Source organism: Callithrix jacchus, chromosome 14, assembly GCF_049354715.1.
Source record: "Callithrix jacchus isolate 240 chromosome 14, calJac240_pri, whole genome shotgun sequence".
Classification (NCBI taxonomy): Eukaryota; Metazoa; Chordata; class Mammalia; order Primates; family Cebidae; genus Callithrix; species Callithrix jacchus.
Genome location: NC_133515.1, coordinates 9,088,233 through 9,104,998, shown reverse-complemented (window position 1 = coordinate 9,104,998; position 16,766 = coordinate 9,088,233). Strand labels below are relative to the sequence as shown.

Genomic DNA, 16,766 nt, shown 5'->3' with positions numbered 1-16,766 from the left:
ATCAGAGATGGAAGAATTGAACCTCTGACATAGGAAAGGACTTACTCTACTAGTTTATGCTGCCTCCTGTAATTTTGCTGGCACCCGATGTGAAATTTGCACCTAGTTGGTACTCAAAAATGTGTTCCCTAAGTATTTGAAACTTTTCTTCACTTTTTGTTTGATCGAGTGTTAAGTGGCTTTTAGTTGATGGTGGTGACTTTGTTGGTAAGTCTGAGGTAGTTAGGTGTGAGAGGAGTCAAGAGAGTAAGTATCGCTGTTGCAGGAACTGAGGGATAGGAGTCCAAAGACCGAAGGGTGTGCACAGTAATTTTTCTCTCTTTCCTCATCAATATCTTCTAACTCATAGGATTGTGAAACTTGAATGAAATAATGAAGGTCTTGCCATGGTGGGACTAAAGGAGGTATAAGCAGCCATTCACCTCACTTCTTTCTGATTTATGTAGCACAGCCAACAGGATGAAATTGTGCATATCATAAATGTTTTCTCAATGGAGATCTAACTAGGAAAGCTTTTGTGCAAGATTTAAAAGTTTTGTTTATAGAATTTGTTTTAACCAGATGAGCAAAACTTTTTATAAGCTGTGCCTACAGACATGAAAGTGGTCTTCATGTGGCTGTTTTGATGCTATGTGGTGGCATTTGCTGTTGTGACGTTTTACTTGTAGAGCTTTAGGCCTAAATTTGGGGTAAATTGTTGTCCTTGTATGGTGTATATAATTTACTTTTATTGTGCTTTCAGTTGTCACGTACTATGTCTGGTTTTACTTAAACCTCAAATTTAGTTGCATATAGAATGTTCTGCAAAATAAAACTAATAGTAGGAGTATTGTGGAACTTAACTTATTTATTTTTTTGAGATAAGGTCTTGCTCTGTCACCTAGGCTAGAGTGCAGTGGACTGATAATAGCTCACTGCAGCCTCAAACTCCTGAGCTCAAGGAATCTTCCTGCCTCAGCCTCCTGAGTAGCTGGGACTAGAGGTGTGTGCTACCATACCTGGCTAATTTTTAGATTTTTTTTTTTAAGACAGGATCTTGCTGTGTTCCCAAGGCTGGTTTCAAACTCTGGCCTCAAGTGAACCTCCTGCCTCAGCCTCCCAAATCTTTCAAATTAGAAGCATGAGGCAGGAGGTCAAGGTTACAATGAGCTATGACAGAGCCATTACAGTCCAGCCTGGGTGACAGAACCAGACCCTGTCTCTAAAAAATTAAATAAAAACGAAAAGAACAATGAGGAGAAAAGCACTCACTCTGACATTTCAAAACAGTGACATTGGTTGTAAAAATTTGGAGAATAGAATTTCCCTGAATCTAGTTTTGTTTTGTTTTGATTTTTAATTTTCTGTTCTTATTCTTTGCCAATACGTCAAGGACAGTCTTGAAGGAATATATACTGAAGAGCAACAAGAGAAGGATTTGTAGACGGGATTATGAATTGCAGAATTTAATGTTTTGTGTGAATAGAGAGCAGCCTTAGTTCTAGAGCTCCTTCTTGCTTCCTGGTTTGGGGTAGGAGATGGTAAAAATAATACTGATAATATTTTTAAGAGCTGACACATAATTCTTACTATATGCAAGACACTTTTCTCAGTAATTTATTGTTTTTAGCTCTTAATTCCCACAGAAGTCCTCTGAGACACTATTATTATTCCCAGTTTACATATGAGAAAACAGAGGTTCTGAGAAATCCACGTAAGTAGCAAGTGATGGAGCTAGGATTTGAACTTAGTCATTCTTGCTTTGGAGTCTGGCCTCCTAATACATTACATGGCCTCTCTAATTTGTGAACGAGTAAATAAGTGTTTTGAGATTTAAAGTATTGATGCCACTTATACCCCAATTTTTTGGAGGATGGATTCTAGGCAGGAGTCTGTGATGCATTGAGAATGTTAATGAATTTAGCAAATACTCACTGAACACCTGCTTTGTGTCAGGGATATGAAATTATTTGATAGACAAGGTTCCTGCCTTCAAAGAGCATATGTTCCAGCAGGGAATCTGACAGTAAGCAAGTAAACAGGCCGGGCTCCGTGGCTTTTGCCTGTAATCCCAGCACTTTGGGAGGCTGAGGAGGGTGGATCACCTGAGGTCAGGAGTTGGAGACCAGCGCGACCAACATGGAGAAACCGTGTCTTTACTAAAAATACAAAATTAGCTGGGCGTAGTGGTGCATGCCTGTAATCCCAGCTACTCGGGAGGCTGAGGCAGGAGAATTGCTTGAACCCAGGAGGCGGAGGTTGCAGTAAGCCAAGATCGCACCATTGCACTCCAGTCTGGGCAAAAAGAGTGAAACTCCATCTAAAAAAACAAAAAAACAAGTAAACAAACTGACATGGTAATTTCAGATTATCAGTGCTCTGGGGAAAGTTAACTGGTATAGTACACTGCAGGGATGGGTTCTGTAGACAGTTTGTCACACAGTGTTTAATGTCATATAGCTTTCATGGTGTTGGATATTATCTCCCCATTTTTTTCTTTTCCTTTTTTTTCTTTCTTTTCTTTTTTTTTTTTATGTTGATTTGAAACAGTCGCATGCACCACAATTAGTTAATTTTTTTCTATATTTTGTAGAGACAGGGTTTTGCTTTGTTGCGCAGGCTGATCTCGAATTCCTTAGGTCAAGCGATCTGCCAGCCTTGGCCTCCCAAAGTGCTGGGATTACAGGCGTGAGCCACTGTGCTTGGCTCCCAGTTTTTTTTTTCTAATTAACCCCACATCTGCTGAATTAAAGGAGAGTGTTAAATACAAAAATGAATTTATTATGCAAATCTGCAGTTACTGTATATATTCTTTTGGACTTGTAATAAGGGAGGGAGTATGTTCCAGTATTGAGAAATAGAACCAGAGAGAAATACTATTATAAAATTTTTAAAAAATCAAAATGGGGTAGCCACTAGCTACCATACATGCCAGAAGTTAGCATGCCAGGCAGTTGAGCCTGACAAAGTGGTTCCAGGCTACTGTCCATATTCACTATTGACAGGTCTGTTTTTGTTGAAACTTAGGGCCACCATGTGCTAGCCTATGTATATTGTCTTCTGTCATTTTTTTTTTTTTTTTGTAGAGTCTAGGGCAGGAGCCCGGGCATATATACATTTCTTGAAAGGAGTTCTAGTGTGATCATAGTTTATAATAATAGCAGTTTTCATATTGAGTGCTTTCTATGTGCCAGACTCATTTCATTGTAACAGCTTTGTTTATTTATGGAGAAAGCCTAAAGAAGTTCTATAACTTCTCCAAAGTCACACAACTCAGGAGTGTGAAAGCTGAGATTAAACTTAGATCAGTCTTGCTCCATATTTCATGTGATATTACCTTTTAACTAGATCGGTTTTCATGCTTCACTTCACACTGAAGAATATGTAAGAGCTTTCAAAAGTGAACTTCAGAGAGCCCTCTTAACTTCATCTAGTAGAAGGGCAGAGTATTTTCCAGTTCCAAATTTCTGGAGTAATTAGTTTTCAAAGAGTAACTAGTAGAGGGGAGAGTATTTTATGAGTATGTATATGGAAAGTTAATGTGTTCTTGACATTTTTTTTAATTCAGTAAAGGACAGCCATTTTCTGTTTAAGTCATTAAATGGAATTAGTTTAGGAAGGTTATAGATTAACTTGCAAAGTAATTTTTTAGATTTCTGTGATTTCATTGGATTTGCTAGCCTTTAATTTGGTATTTCTCACTGTTATTTTATAAGATTAGCCAAGTTCTTCAATATTAGAGAAAGAAACTAAACTGTAGATTTCTAACTGGCTAGCTGTTTAACTTCTACTGCGTTCAGTTTTTTAACTTAATCCTGAAAATCTTCCATTATGAATTTTGAATTTATTTTATTTAAAAGTATGCTTTTAAATCTCTTTGTATGATACCGCCCACTGTGGTAGCCACTAGTAACATGCATTAAGCACTTGAAATATGGCTATTCTAAATTAAGATGTGTTGTAAACATAAAATACCCACTGGATTCCAGAGACTTAAGAAGAAAAAGAATGTAAATATCTCATATTTTTTTCTATTGATTACGTGTCGAAATAATATTTTGGATCTATTGGGTTAAATAAACTTAATTTTACCTTTTCACTATTTTTAATGAGGCTGCTAGAAGATTTTTATTTATATGACTTGCATTATGTTTTCTACTGAATAATGCTAATATTTGTACTCAATAATGTCAAATTCTGTGCTGTAAATTAGACAAACTGGTATGTCTGACAGTATATGCTGTTTTTTAATCTCCTAGAAACTAAAGCTCACCTAATTATTGTCATAATGAAAATGTTTACTTAAATACTTGGACCTATATTGCTTGGGATTAAGGCAAATCTTTTTTTTTTCTTTTTGAGACAGTCTTGCTCTGTTGCCAGGCTGGAGTGCAGTAGCATGATTTTAGCTCACTGCAGCCTCTGCCTCCCGGGTTCAAGTGATTTTCCTGCCTCAGCCTCCCGAGTAGCTGGGACTACAGGCGCGTGCCACCATGCCCAGCTAATTTTTGTATTTTTAGTAGAGACAGATGGGGTTTTTCACCATGTTGGCCAGGATGGTCTTGATCTCTTGATCTCGTGATCTGCCCGCCTTAGCCTCCCAAAGTGCTGGGATTACTACAGGCGTGAGCCACCATGCCCTGTCAGGAAAATCTTTTAATAGCAAAATGGATGCATAAGCCACATGTGAAAACTCCCTCTGGCTACAGCTGTTGTTAGGGGAGGTGTGAGAGCATTCATTAGGATGATAGGTGAAAGAGAAAGAACCGTGGTGATTAATGTGATGGTAGTAATGCAGGTCATAGTATACCTTTGGTGAATCAGACATTTCTTACTGGAGGAAGCATAAGTCATATTGATTAAGATATTTTCTTAAAATATTTCCAGTATTTAAGATATTTTCTGTAGTTTTATTAAGAATAAATCATTTGAATCAAAAACATTTTTTTTAAAAAAGGTGTTTTTTGGTTTGCAATCTTTTTGTTTAGTTTTGAGTTGGAGTTTTGCTCTTGTTGCCTAGGCTGGAGTGCAATGGTGTGATCCTGCTTAACTGCCACTCCTGCCTCCCAGGTTCAAGCATTTCATTTGCCTCAGCCTTCCAAATAGCTGGGATTACAGGCATGCGCCACCATGCCCGGCTAATTTTTTGTATTTTAGTAGAGAGATAGAGTGTCTCCATGTTGGTAAGGCTGGTCTTGAACTCCCGACCTCAGGTGATCTGCCTGCCTCTGCCTCCCAAAGTGTTGGGATTATAGGCATGAGCCACCGCACCCAGCCTGCAATCTTTTTTGTATTGCTTGACTTCATTTTTTGGTCTTGATGCCATTTCATATTAGGGAACTGGATAATATTTACTATTTGATTAAGTTTTAAGATATTTTATTAAATCATAATATCAAGGTCATGTGCTAAATATGGTAAAAAATGTAAAAATATTTGTTCGGTTATTAGTATTTGATTCATTACTTGAGGTCTCTATTTGCTCTGCTAGGCACTTCTTAGATGGTTTTGTATTAGTTGGCTGTCTGGCAGCCAGGGACGGAGGATGTGCTAAAGTAACATAGCTTTCTCACTTTTTGATTTACCTCCTAGCTTTGTTTACTAGCAACACAGCAAAGGAGAAGGTGAGCCAATGGTATTCTTTAAGTGGGTCTGTTTAAGGAGTTATTCACTAGGGTTCTACTTTCTTACACATAAGACTCTTAATATATTTTAATATAAATTTTACAGATCCTTCTGCTGAGGAATTGAGAAAACTAATGATGTTGCATGGAGGTCAATATCATGTATATTATTCCAGATCCAAAACAACACACATTATTGCCACAAATCTTCCTAATGCCAAAATTAAAGAATTAAAGGGGGAAAAAGTAATTCGACCAGAATGGATTGTGGAAAGGTAAGTCTAATTTTTTATTAAACTTAATTAATAAGTTTTTTAAAATTAGGAAACTTTCTTTTTCTCTTTTTTTTTTTTTTGAGAAAGGGTCTCGCTTTGTCGCCCAGGCTAGAGTGCAGTGGCACAATCACAGCTGACTACAGCCTCAACCTCCCAGGCTCTGGCAACCCTCCCACCTCAGCTGCCCGAGTAGCTAGGACTACAGGCATGCACCACTACACCTGGCTGATTTTTTTTGTATTTTTTGTAGAGATGAGTTTCACCATGTTGCCCATACTGGTTACAAACTCAAGCAGTCCTCCAGCCTTGGCGTCCCAAAGTGCTGGGACTACAACCACTGCACCTGTCCTTTTTCTTTCTTTTAAAAATACGTAACTCTCTCCTATGTATTGCCTCCTAATTGACAGGGTAAAAAATAATGTCTTAACACTACTCTTTAACCTCAGGTTGATGGTTCTATAGCTTAGGATTTGGCATTCTAATAAAAGTAGTATGATAATGTTTTTGCCAGTAATTAGGGGTGATGACTCAGGAAGCAGTTATGGGAGAAAGTGGGTCAAGCATGTGATTCAACAATTATTTGTGCACCTCTGACGGAGTAGGCAGTCTTCCTTGTTTTTGAGAAATAACAATGAACAAAAAGATTCCTTCATTCCCTCATGGAGTTTATATTCTGTTGAGGGAGAGAGACTGAGTACTATGAATAAATTATATCATGTTGTCTATTATATAGGTTTTTAGCATGTTAATGCATCAAGATAATGTGGACCTGGAATGCTGGGAATAGGGGAAAAGTAGGGAGCAGAGTTTGAAATATCATTTGCTGTTTTTTAATGATTATATTGTGGTTCCTCTGCTGTCAGTTTGGAAATGATAAATTGTGAATCGGTGGTGGCCATTCATATTGACTTCTGCGTTTAAATATGTCATCTGAAACCTGGGGAATGAGCCAGAACTTAAGTGGTTTATATTTTTAAATGGCATGCAGTATACAATACATGTGAGCAATTGCTGATTTATAAAAAATAGAAGTAAAAATATTAAAAATAATAATTTTATGTATGGATAGATTATAATCAATATATGAGAGCTTGTTTATCTCTTTGAGTTGCCGAATTTTCTTTTTTCTAGTTCTTGATTTTACTAATTACGACACCCTCCATGAACTGTTCCACAAATTATTAACTCAGTTCCTTTGTATAGTGTATTTAGCTGCATAAATTCACGGAGAGAAACAACATAGTGGAGAAGCCTGCGCCTGGGCTCTGGGGACATTCTTGGCTTCACGTCCAAACTTGGCAGTTCAGTATCCATATAAACTGGTATAATTTTAGAAACTTTATGTGTGACCAGGCATGGTGGCTCATACCTGTAATCCCATAACTTTGGGAGGCTGAGGCGGGCAGATCACCTGAGCTCAGGAGTTCGAGACCAGCCTGGCCAATGTGGTAAAACCCTGTCTCTATTATAAAATTAGCTGGGAGTGGTGGCTTGCACCTGTAATTCCAGTTACGAGGGAGGCTGAAGCAGGAGAATTGCTTGAACCCAGGAGATAGAGGCTCCAGTGACCCGAGATTGTGTCACTGCACTACATCCTGGGCGACAGACCTAGACTCCATCTTGGGGAAAAAAAAAACAAAAGCAGCTTTACGCAGTCACTCAGAACCTGTTTCCTCATTTGTGAAAGAAGGCTAATACCTACTGTGGTATGTGAGAAATAAAAATTGTTTGTGCATATAACCTGGCACAGTGCCTAGCATGTTGTAGAGGTATAATATATAAGAAGGTACTGTTATTTTATTTTCATTCTGTAAATTAGCAATTATTAGAAAATTCTGAAAATTCAAAAATATGTTACTACCTTTAGAAAATCAAATATATTTTACATATTAAGGATTCTTTAAACCTTGAGGGATAAAGTCAAAGGTTAGTTCCTAGAACAACCCACTGATTCCTTCCTTTACACTGTGGTCTCATGACCTAGCCGCTATCTGTCCATGATATAGTATTGATTAAAATGGCTTTTAGGAATGTGTCTCTTCAAAGGACTGAGAAGTTTTCCATATATGAAGCTGTATCACATAGTTGAGCTGTGCTGTCACTAGGACTAGAATTTTTTTTCTGGGGTCAACAGGTAGGCTTTGGAGGGAATGGGAGATTTCTATGGACAGGAGAGTTGAGGGGAAAGGGCTCTTGCTGGGAGGATTTGATTTACTTAGAAAATGGTGTTTTACAGCTGGGTGTGGTGGCTCACATCTATAATCCCAGAACTTTGGGAGGCTGATATCGGTGTATCACGAGGTCAGGAGTTCAAGACCAGCCTGGCCAAGATGGTGAAACCCCATCTCTACTAAAAATACAAAAATTAGCCAGGCATGGCGGCACATTCCTGTAATCCCACTACTCAGGAGGCTGAGGCAGGAGAATCGCTTGAACTTGGGAGGTGGAGGTTGCAGTGAGCCAAGATCATGCCACCGCATTCCAGCCTGGGTGACAGAGCAAGACTCCATCTCAAAAAAAGAAAATAAAAGAAAATGGTATTTTCCATTATAGTTGTTTTCTTTGCATGTGTTCTTTTTGCCAAATGCAGCTAGGGAGATAAATAAAACAGAAGAAACAACTTAGATAGTTACATGTTTTAAAATTCACTTTAATGGATTTTATCTTAGTCTGGAGTGAGGCTTAATTATTTGTCTTTAAATAATTGAAAGTGACTTCGGACAGCATGATTATATATCCTGTTGGCCTCATTTTGTATTGAGGAGACAGGGCTGGTAGGGTTCACTGATTTGCCCAAGAACAGAGCAGGATTTAGTGTCCAGGTGTTCTGAATCCTGTTTGTTTCCTCCTTTACCATTTATTTAAGCTTGTTATAGATGAGCTGGCCCATGTGGAAATGGATCAGTGTTGGCATATGTCTTAAATGCCAAGAGTTCATTATGTCATTGTAACATGGAATCCTTTCGGTTAAATCATGACACTGTTTTTATTCACACTCTAATCCCTGATTGATCTCTTTTTAGCTGTCTTTTAATGAGATTTTATTATACTTAAAACTCTTAACATTGTGTTGGCTATTTAATAAATGATGCATATTATTCTGTATAATTAGTTTTTGTTTTTATTCGAGCAGTTTGATAAGGAACTGCCACTTTTAAGAATGTGCGTTGTTGCTTTCATTCCAATTCCCTGATGTCAGTGTTTGTGTCATTAGATCTGAGTTAATGTAGGCATGATTATAGGGCCCTGACTTTTAAGAAGCAAGGGAGTCCTTTAGAGAGAACCCTGTGTACATTAAAGTATGAAATTATTTCACTAAAACCTTTGTTTTGTAAATTTCATACTTGTAGATAGTGTATTAAAAGTAATGCTTCTAAAAACTTTTGTCATAGTCTTTGTCTTGAGACAATTTTACATTGAAATTTGAAATGCAGAATAGATAATGAGAAGCCGCTATGACATATCCCACTGGTCCATCAAGCCTGAGGAGTGTCATGGAGCATAATTTAAAAATTGGTCTTGTTTTTTGTTGTTCTCGATTTTGTGTTGATCCTTGTAGATTGGGAACCTTGTAGTGTGGGTTTTTTATATTTGTTTATTCTGTGATTAGATGGTCACATAGGTCTGTTGTCAGTTGAAACAGAATGATAATTTATTGTTTCCGTTCATGCCAACTCAATGGTATCTACTAGTAGGACTTTGAGTTTATCTTCTTTCTAAACTCCCAAACCGTTTTACACATGTTTGTTATGTGCTTACATATGAGCCAAAACCTTGGTTTCGAATCACATTCAGTGTAAATATTAGAGTGCTTATTCAACTCATTTAAATAAAAGTTGATTGCAATTTTATCTCTCATGACTTGTTTTTTCCCATTTCCCTTGTGTTTTTGTGTTCTGCCTAAACACAGAGGCCATAGGACAAAGCAAAAGTAAAATAGATTAATATTTAGCTTGTTATGACTATGTTTTGATTTGTTGTATAGAATGTAAACTTTCATATATATATATATATATATACATATATCAGAATATATTTTCAATGTACATAAAATTCAGCATATAAGGAAACTGTAGTAATATCTTGTGGATAAAGATAAGTTTTATTATCCTCTCTTTTTGGTTTTGAAAGAATAGTAGAAAATGTCAGTATAGTTCCTTTGTGCTTAGGACAAGAGGGGAAATTAGTAAATGTGAGAAATTAATCCCAGATTTTTGAAGAGGTCTTATACAAAAAGGTCTTTTTTACTAAGAGTCCCTGAGGATATCTGATTTGAGACCTACGGTATTTAATTGGCTGTCTAATTTTGTAACGGTCTCCATGGACTGACTTATGTAAGCCTAAGAATTCTGCTGGGTGTCCACATAGCTCTTGTTAGCAGTTGGACAAGGCCTTATACCCTTGTACATGATATGATTAGTGCTGACCATAGAGAGCACCTGTAGAGTCTGCATCACTCCAGCATGCTATCAGTAGGGCAGGAAAAGTGAGCATGATTGGAGGGCACTTTGTTTACCTGAGATGTGCAGCTGGCACAGTGGATGTAGTTTCACTTTTTACTTATCCCTTAGTTATAGTGGTCTGTGATAAAGGATGGAAAGCTAAGATTAGGATTTTACTTCGGATGTGGAGTACCTGTACTACTTTTGGTGGGGGAAGCAGGTGACTTGAGGAACATAATGCCGTAGAACAAAGATTTATCGTTAGGCAATTGAGACCAACTATTAAAGGAAGAAAAGTTGGTTTGAGGAAGAATAAAGTAAAAAATAGTCTAATTTTAGGATTTTGATTCTAATATCTGAATATAAGCAGAAATTTTGATAAAACATTTAGCCTGTTAATAAATCCATTTGGGTACATGTCTTGTGACTAGTATAGTGTGTTCTTTACTATCATAATTTAGTAGTTATAGCATCTGATATAGTTTAAGGTATTTTAGGGAGAATTATTAAATAGATATTGACATAATTATATAAAGGACATATTCTGTATCATATATAGTTCCATTTTTAGAATCTGTTTTCCTGTATTCACACTTGTTGATTCAGTATTTTTAATTGGTTTTCTGTAAGCCCATTTCAGTCATTTCTTAAATGATTACTGTTTTTAAAAAAGTTTTGTGAGGTGCCATTTAAATGAAAATGTCAAAAGTCTTGGATTTCTGAGACAATAAGAATAGTATTTTTATTATGTTATTTATCAGTCTTTTTCCTAAATAACTAAGGGATGATTCTGTGGTATATATTTTGGGTTTAAAATCCAGAAGTTGTTTTGAAATATTTTCTAATATTAAAGGAGCTTGTATTGGAATTTGGTTGATAGCATAAGTATATTGGTTGGTTATTTCAAATTTGAAGTGAAACAATAGTTTTAAAGGTAGAGTAGCCATATATAACTGAGTTTATTAGCAAGAAAATACCAGTTTAAGATGCTGCAATCAAATTAGTTTTAGTTCTGAAGTACAAAAGGAAGCAGACATTAGGGAGCTTACAGTGCTGGTACCACCTAGTGTTATAATACTGGCGTTCCCCTGGATTTGAGTAGTGATGTGTATGTTGTGAGGATGTACGTGGTAGCTTCGGCCTTTGTAGAGTTCATATCTTCAAATGGCCTTGGCTCTTATACACATAAAAATAGTATAAATTATTTATTACTCTTGAAGTTGAGATTCTTTATTTTGTCCTGTATTTTTATTTTACAGTTTCTGACATGAATTTGAAAACTGAGAATCCTTATTCAGTTTATTTATCCTGGAAAAGCTTAATATGTGAGATGAGGTTTTGAGGAATTCTTAATGATTCTCTGTTAACTGTTGACAGGGGGAATAGTGGTAAATATTAAAGTCATGAGGATTAAAATATTAACTAGTTCAGCTCTGTGCTTGGAGTTTTTCTCATCCCGCTCTAAGATCATATTGTATTAGGACCACTAAAACTGAGCAAGAAGGAATAAAGTAGGAAAACAGATGGCCTGTTGTTGGTGAAATACTCTATGTTTAATGACATTAATTTTTTTCATGAGGCTCATTGTCACCAAGTATGGAACTCTAAATTGGTGTTGCTTTTTTGTTTCAGCATCAAAGCTGGACGCCTCCTCTCCTACATTCCATATCAGCTGTACACCAAGCAGTCCAGTGTGCAGAAAGGTCTCAGCTTTAATCCTGTATGCAGACCTGAAGATCCTGTGCCAGGTCCAAGCAATATAGCCAGACAGCTCAACAACAGGGTGTAAGTTTGTCTGATTGGGAATTACTGCAAAGCTAGTTTTTAGCAGTAAGCATGGCCCCTGCTCTGTTGCAGACAGGCAGAAGCAGATATGAACCCTAGTCATTCACTTACAGTAAACATAATGAAATATGTGTGTGCGAGTGTCTTATCTAAAAATTGTTTTTATGATGAAAATTTCATAAATGTAAATAAGTTTTTATAATCATAGTAGTTTCTCATGTTAAACTAGTGGATCTTTATTAGTAAGTTTTTTCATGGATTTTCATGGAAGTAATTATTTCCTCACAAATAATATGTGCTACATTGCATTCTCAAACACCGAACTAACTGCACCAGCTGTATTTTCGTTGTGTTCCATGCGTAGAAAGTCAATGAAAATGTTAACATTTCTAGATTGCATAACCACAATTCTAAATATATTAATATTTTACATAAATGGAAGTTTAGCTGGTGACTGTTGGTTATAGAATTGAGAGTTAATCTAGACTTTATTCCATGTGGCTTTTTTTTAAAGATTGATTTAAGCTTTAATTGCAATCCTGGATAAATTGGTTTCACAATTAATTGGTGGGTTGCCTTACCATGTATATATCAGGTGGTTCATTATGATTAGCCTCTTTATTTATTAAATTGCTTGCTTTGGGAATCAGATATATATATTTTTTTTTTCCAAAAGACCAGGAGTCTAATTAGTCTGAGAGGATCCGGTATCACTGCCTTCTGTAATTTTGTTGTCATTTTTATTTAACTTGTACTCATAAGCATAAATTTTTTTCATGATACCTAAAGCTTTTAATTTTTTTTAATGTACTGTCAGGGTGTATATAGCAAATAATACCTGAAAACCTTTTCACAGAATACACAGCTTTATCTTTTCTTACCCACACTAATAAAAGTAGAAAATAGATACGTTTTTTCAAAATCTTCTTGGTGACACTTTTAGGAAGAAATTACCTATTAGATTTTACTTCTTAATACATTTATGCCATTGCCTGAGAAATGTATTCTCTACTGGTGATATTTCCAGTATAGCTACTTTGCAAATGTCCATTTGTCTAGGCTGAGAAACTATAGTACAGGAAGAATGTATGTTAACAATGTATTCTCCTGCCAATATATGGACTTCTATTGCATGTGTTGCTGTAACGCATTTAAAGGATCTTAATGTTTTTGGCACAAAACTAGATGTAAGACTTTCTGACGTGCGTCAGTTTTGTTATTTTCTGTGTTTTTGTGTGTGTGTATTTAATACATTTTGTACATTTTTTTGAAATGGGCTTCTGTAACTTCTTGTTCCCTTTTCTCTTTATCTCAGGGGCTTTCTCTGCATGTGACATATTAGGTTTTCTTTTTTCTTTTCTTTTCTTTTCTTTTTTTTTTTTTTTTTTGAGATAGAGTTTCGCTCTTGTTACCCAGGCTGGAGTGCAACGGCGCGATCTTAGCTCACCGCAACCTCCGCCTCCTGGGTTCAGGCAATTCTCCTGCCTCAGCCTCCTGAGTAGCTGGGATTACAGGCACGCACCACCATGCCCAGCTAATTTTTGTATTTTTAGTAGAGACGGGGTTTCACCATGTTGACTAGGATGGTCTCGATCTCTTAACCTCGTGATCCACCTGCCTCGGCCTCCCAAAGTGCTGAGATTACAGGCATGAGCCACCGCACCTGGCCTTCTTTTTTCTTTTAATCATATCCAGTTTCTCTTTTTCCCCCTTCACTGGCATGATCATCTGTGAGGATGTGATCTACTCAGAGTTGCCTGTCACATTCCATGCAGTGGTTAGCCAGAGCCTGAGCTAACCCAGAAATGGGTGATCATCCAACTTGTGGGACTTTTCTGTGTAGTCAGGTTCTCATTACTAATAAACCAAGTTAGTATTAGGATGAGGGGCTTTAGGTGAAACCTGGTAATACTGTCGCAATTTCACCTGTGCCTTACTACTCTGTAGGGTAGCCCTTCATCTGGAGCCTGCATGGTAATTGAATTAATTCTGTGGACATGTGGACATTTCTAAGTAGAATAAATAACTGTTTGTAATTCAGGTTTTTGTTGTTGTTACTTAAATGATTCTCTTGAAGTCATTACTAAACAAACTTCTAGAGGAGCCAGGATGTGACTTTAGCATAGCATTTGTCATAGGTTCTGCATTTATAAAGCTGTCGTAAAGCAACTTGGTACAAACTGCCTTGTACACCCTGGCATCTAAATATGCTTTTCTTAGCAATGAAGTACAATTTCCCTTGTCAATAAGGCAAGTGTCCTCATTTTTCTAGGTATAAATTTTACTGAATTACCCCACACGTTGACATGACTCTTACTTTTTGTAAACTTGTGCAACAGTTAGCTCCATTAATAGGTTAATTAAGATAGTCAGTTTTTTTCTACCGAAACCACTGGTTTCATACTGGATTTAATGTGTTGAATAGTACCTTTCATAAAAACTAAAACTAGGAACACGAATTTAAGTAAGGTTTTAAAATCCATTTTTATGTAAATTATTTGTAGTATATTCAGCAGATATTTATTGACCTTGTAGTAAATGCCGAGCATTGTGCTTTAGAACTGGATATTTAAAACTTATATATTCCAATTAATTTTTTATGGAAAAAATCATTGAAAAGTTTTTTGGGTTTTTTTTCAGCTGTGAGAAAGATTCTGTTGCATTTCTTCTTTGGGACTATCTGAAGTTAAAATGAAAAAAAAAACAACACCCAAAGGGCTGTTAATATTCTAGAATTTTTCTAATTACCTTGCTACTTTTGAAAATAACTTTTTGTCAAATCAGAATGTAAAGTTTGTGGTTTAATTTTCAGGGTTTTTTTTAATTGTCAATATTCAATATAATAATTCTCAAGTTTTTATTTTTTTGAGATGTAGTCTCGCTCTGTTGTCCAGGCTGGAGTGCAGTGGCGCGATCTCGGCTTACTGCAACCTCTGCCTCCTGGGTTCAGGCGATTCTCCTCCCTCAGCCTTGAGAGTAGCTGGGATTATAGGTGCTATCACCACCATGCCCAGCTAATTTTTTGTATTTTTAGTAGAGACGGAGTTTCATCATTTTGGCCAGGCTGACCTTGTGATTCACTCGCCTCTGCCTCCCAGAGTGCTGGGATTATGGGCCTGAGCCACCATGCCTGGCAATTCTCAGTTTTTAAAGAGGGAAATACCAAAGTATGTGCCACTAAGAAAATGTTGCAACGAAAAGATTATTTTAACCTAAAAGTCAGACATTATTAACTTAAAATTTTTTTCCTGCTTTAGAAATCACATTGTTAAGAAGACTGAGACAGAAAATGAAGTCACAGTCAATGGAGTAAACAGCTGGAATGAAGAAGGTGAAAATACTGATTTTAGTTTTGTGGATCTGGAGCAAATCTCTCCGGGAAGGAAACAGAATGGAATTCCGCACCCCGGCAGCAGCACTACCATTTTTAATGGACACACTCATAGCTCTAATGGTGCCTTAAAGACACAGGATTGCTTGGTGCCCAGGGGCAACAGTGTTGCCAGCAGGCTTTCTCTAGACATTTCCCAGGAGGAGGAGAAGGCTGAGAAGAGCAGCACTGATTTCAGAGACTGCGCTCTGCAGCAGTTGCAGCAAAGCACCGGAAACACAGATGCTTTGCGGAATCCACACAGAACTAATTCTTTCTCATTATCACCTTTGCACAGTAACACTAAAATCAATGGTGCTCACCATTCCACTGTTCAGGGGCCTTCAAGCACAAAAAGCACTTCTTCGGTTTCCACTCTTAGCAAGGCAGCATCTTCAGTGCCATCCAAACCTTCAGACTGCAATTTTATTTCAAATTTCTATTCTCGTTCAAGACTGCATCACATATCAATGTGGAAGTGTGAATTGACTGAGTTTGTCAATACCCTACAAAGGCAAAGTAATGGTATCTTTCCAGGAAGGGAAAAGTTAAAAAAAATGAAAACAGGCAGGTCTGCACTTGTTGTAACTGACACAGGTAGATACTTACTAAAATTGTTTTCTTAAGAAATGCTTGATCATTTTGTTCGCTATTATTGCTATTTCTGGTCAATACGAAGTTCTCATAAAAGTCTCCAAGAACTCAAGTCATATAAGTTACAGTAAGCATAACGTAGAAAGCTTATTTATTCAAATTTTTTTAAACGATTAGATTTAATTGTGGCTGACTGAAAATTTTCAGAGAATTTAAACAGTAAGATGGTTGGGATTCTGAGCATTCATTCCTCACATAGACCTGATCAGTTGAAGTTTTGAACTGTGTCAATATAATATCTATTCAGTGCTTAAACTCTGTAAGAATGAAATTTATTTGATAAGAGCAATTGTTAATTTCTAAAAGCTTGCATCATAATGATTTTTTAATTAATTTTGACAGCTGTTAGAATTACAGTGGTAAACTTTTAGTGAGCTTATTTCATATCTACGTACATTGGTTAATTGTACTTTGTTTTTTAGTACTTTTCTTGTCATCAAAAAACAAATGCACAGCTAGTAGCAGACTGCCAGTCATTATAAATTAGTATCTGGTTTGAAGTTTTAGTTCCTTTTACAGAGTATAGGATTTCTTTTATGGGAGAGATCTCAGATTAATACTATAATTTATAGCTGTGGAAACTGAGATATAGAAAGAAGCTCATGGTTCTGTTCTAGAAAGTGATAGACACTCTGTG

General features: G+C 36.6%; 1 protein-coding gene across 39 annotated transcripts in view; it reads left to right on the top strand.

Moving 5' to 3' along the window:
• The window catches only part of LOC100412058 (REV1 DNA directed polymerase), an 84,711-nt gene that overhangs the window by 31,409 nt on the left and 36,536 nt on the right, over nucleotides 1-16,766 (top strand). For all 39 annotated transcript variants that reach the window (XR_013526328.1, XR_013526327.1, XR_013526326.1 and 36 more), the window contains 3 exons: nucleotides 5,710-5,878; nucleotides 11,953-12,105; nucleotides 15,363-16,072. Coding sequence is in view for 23 of the 39 variants with exons in the window: in XM_078348775.1 (XP_078204901.1) it covers nucleotides 5,710-5,878; nucleotides 11,953-12,105; nucleotides 15,363-16,072 (1,032 nt within the window). In the remaining 16 variants the exon portion in view is untranslated. The remainder of the gene's footprint in view (nucleotides 1-5,709; nucleotides 5,879-11,952; nucleotides 12,106-15,362; nucleotides 16,073-16,766) is intronic.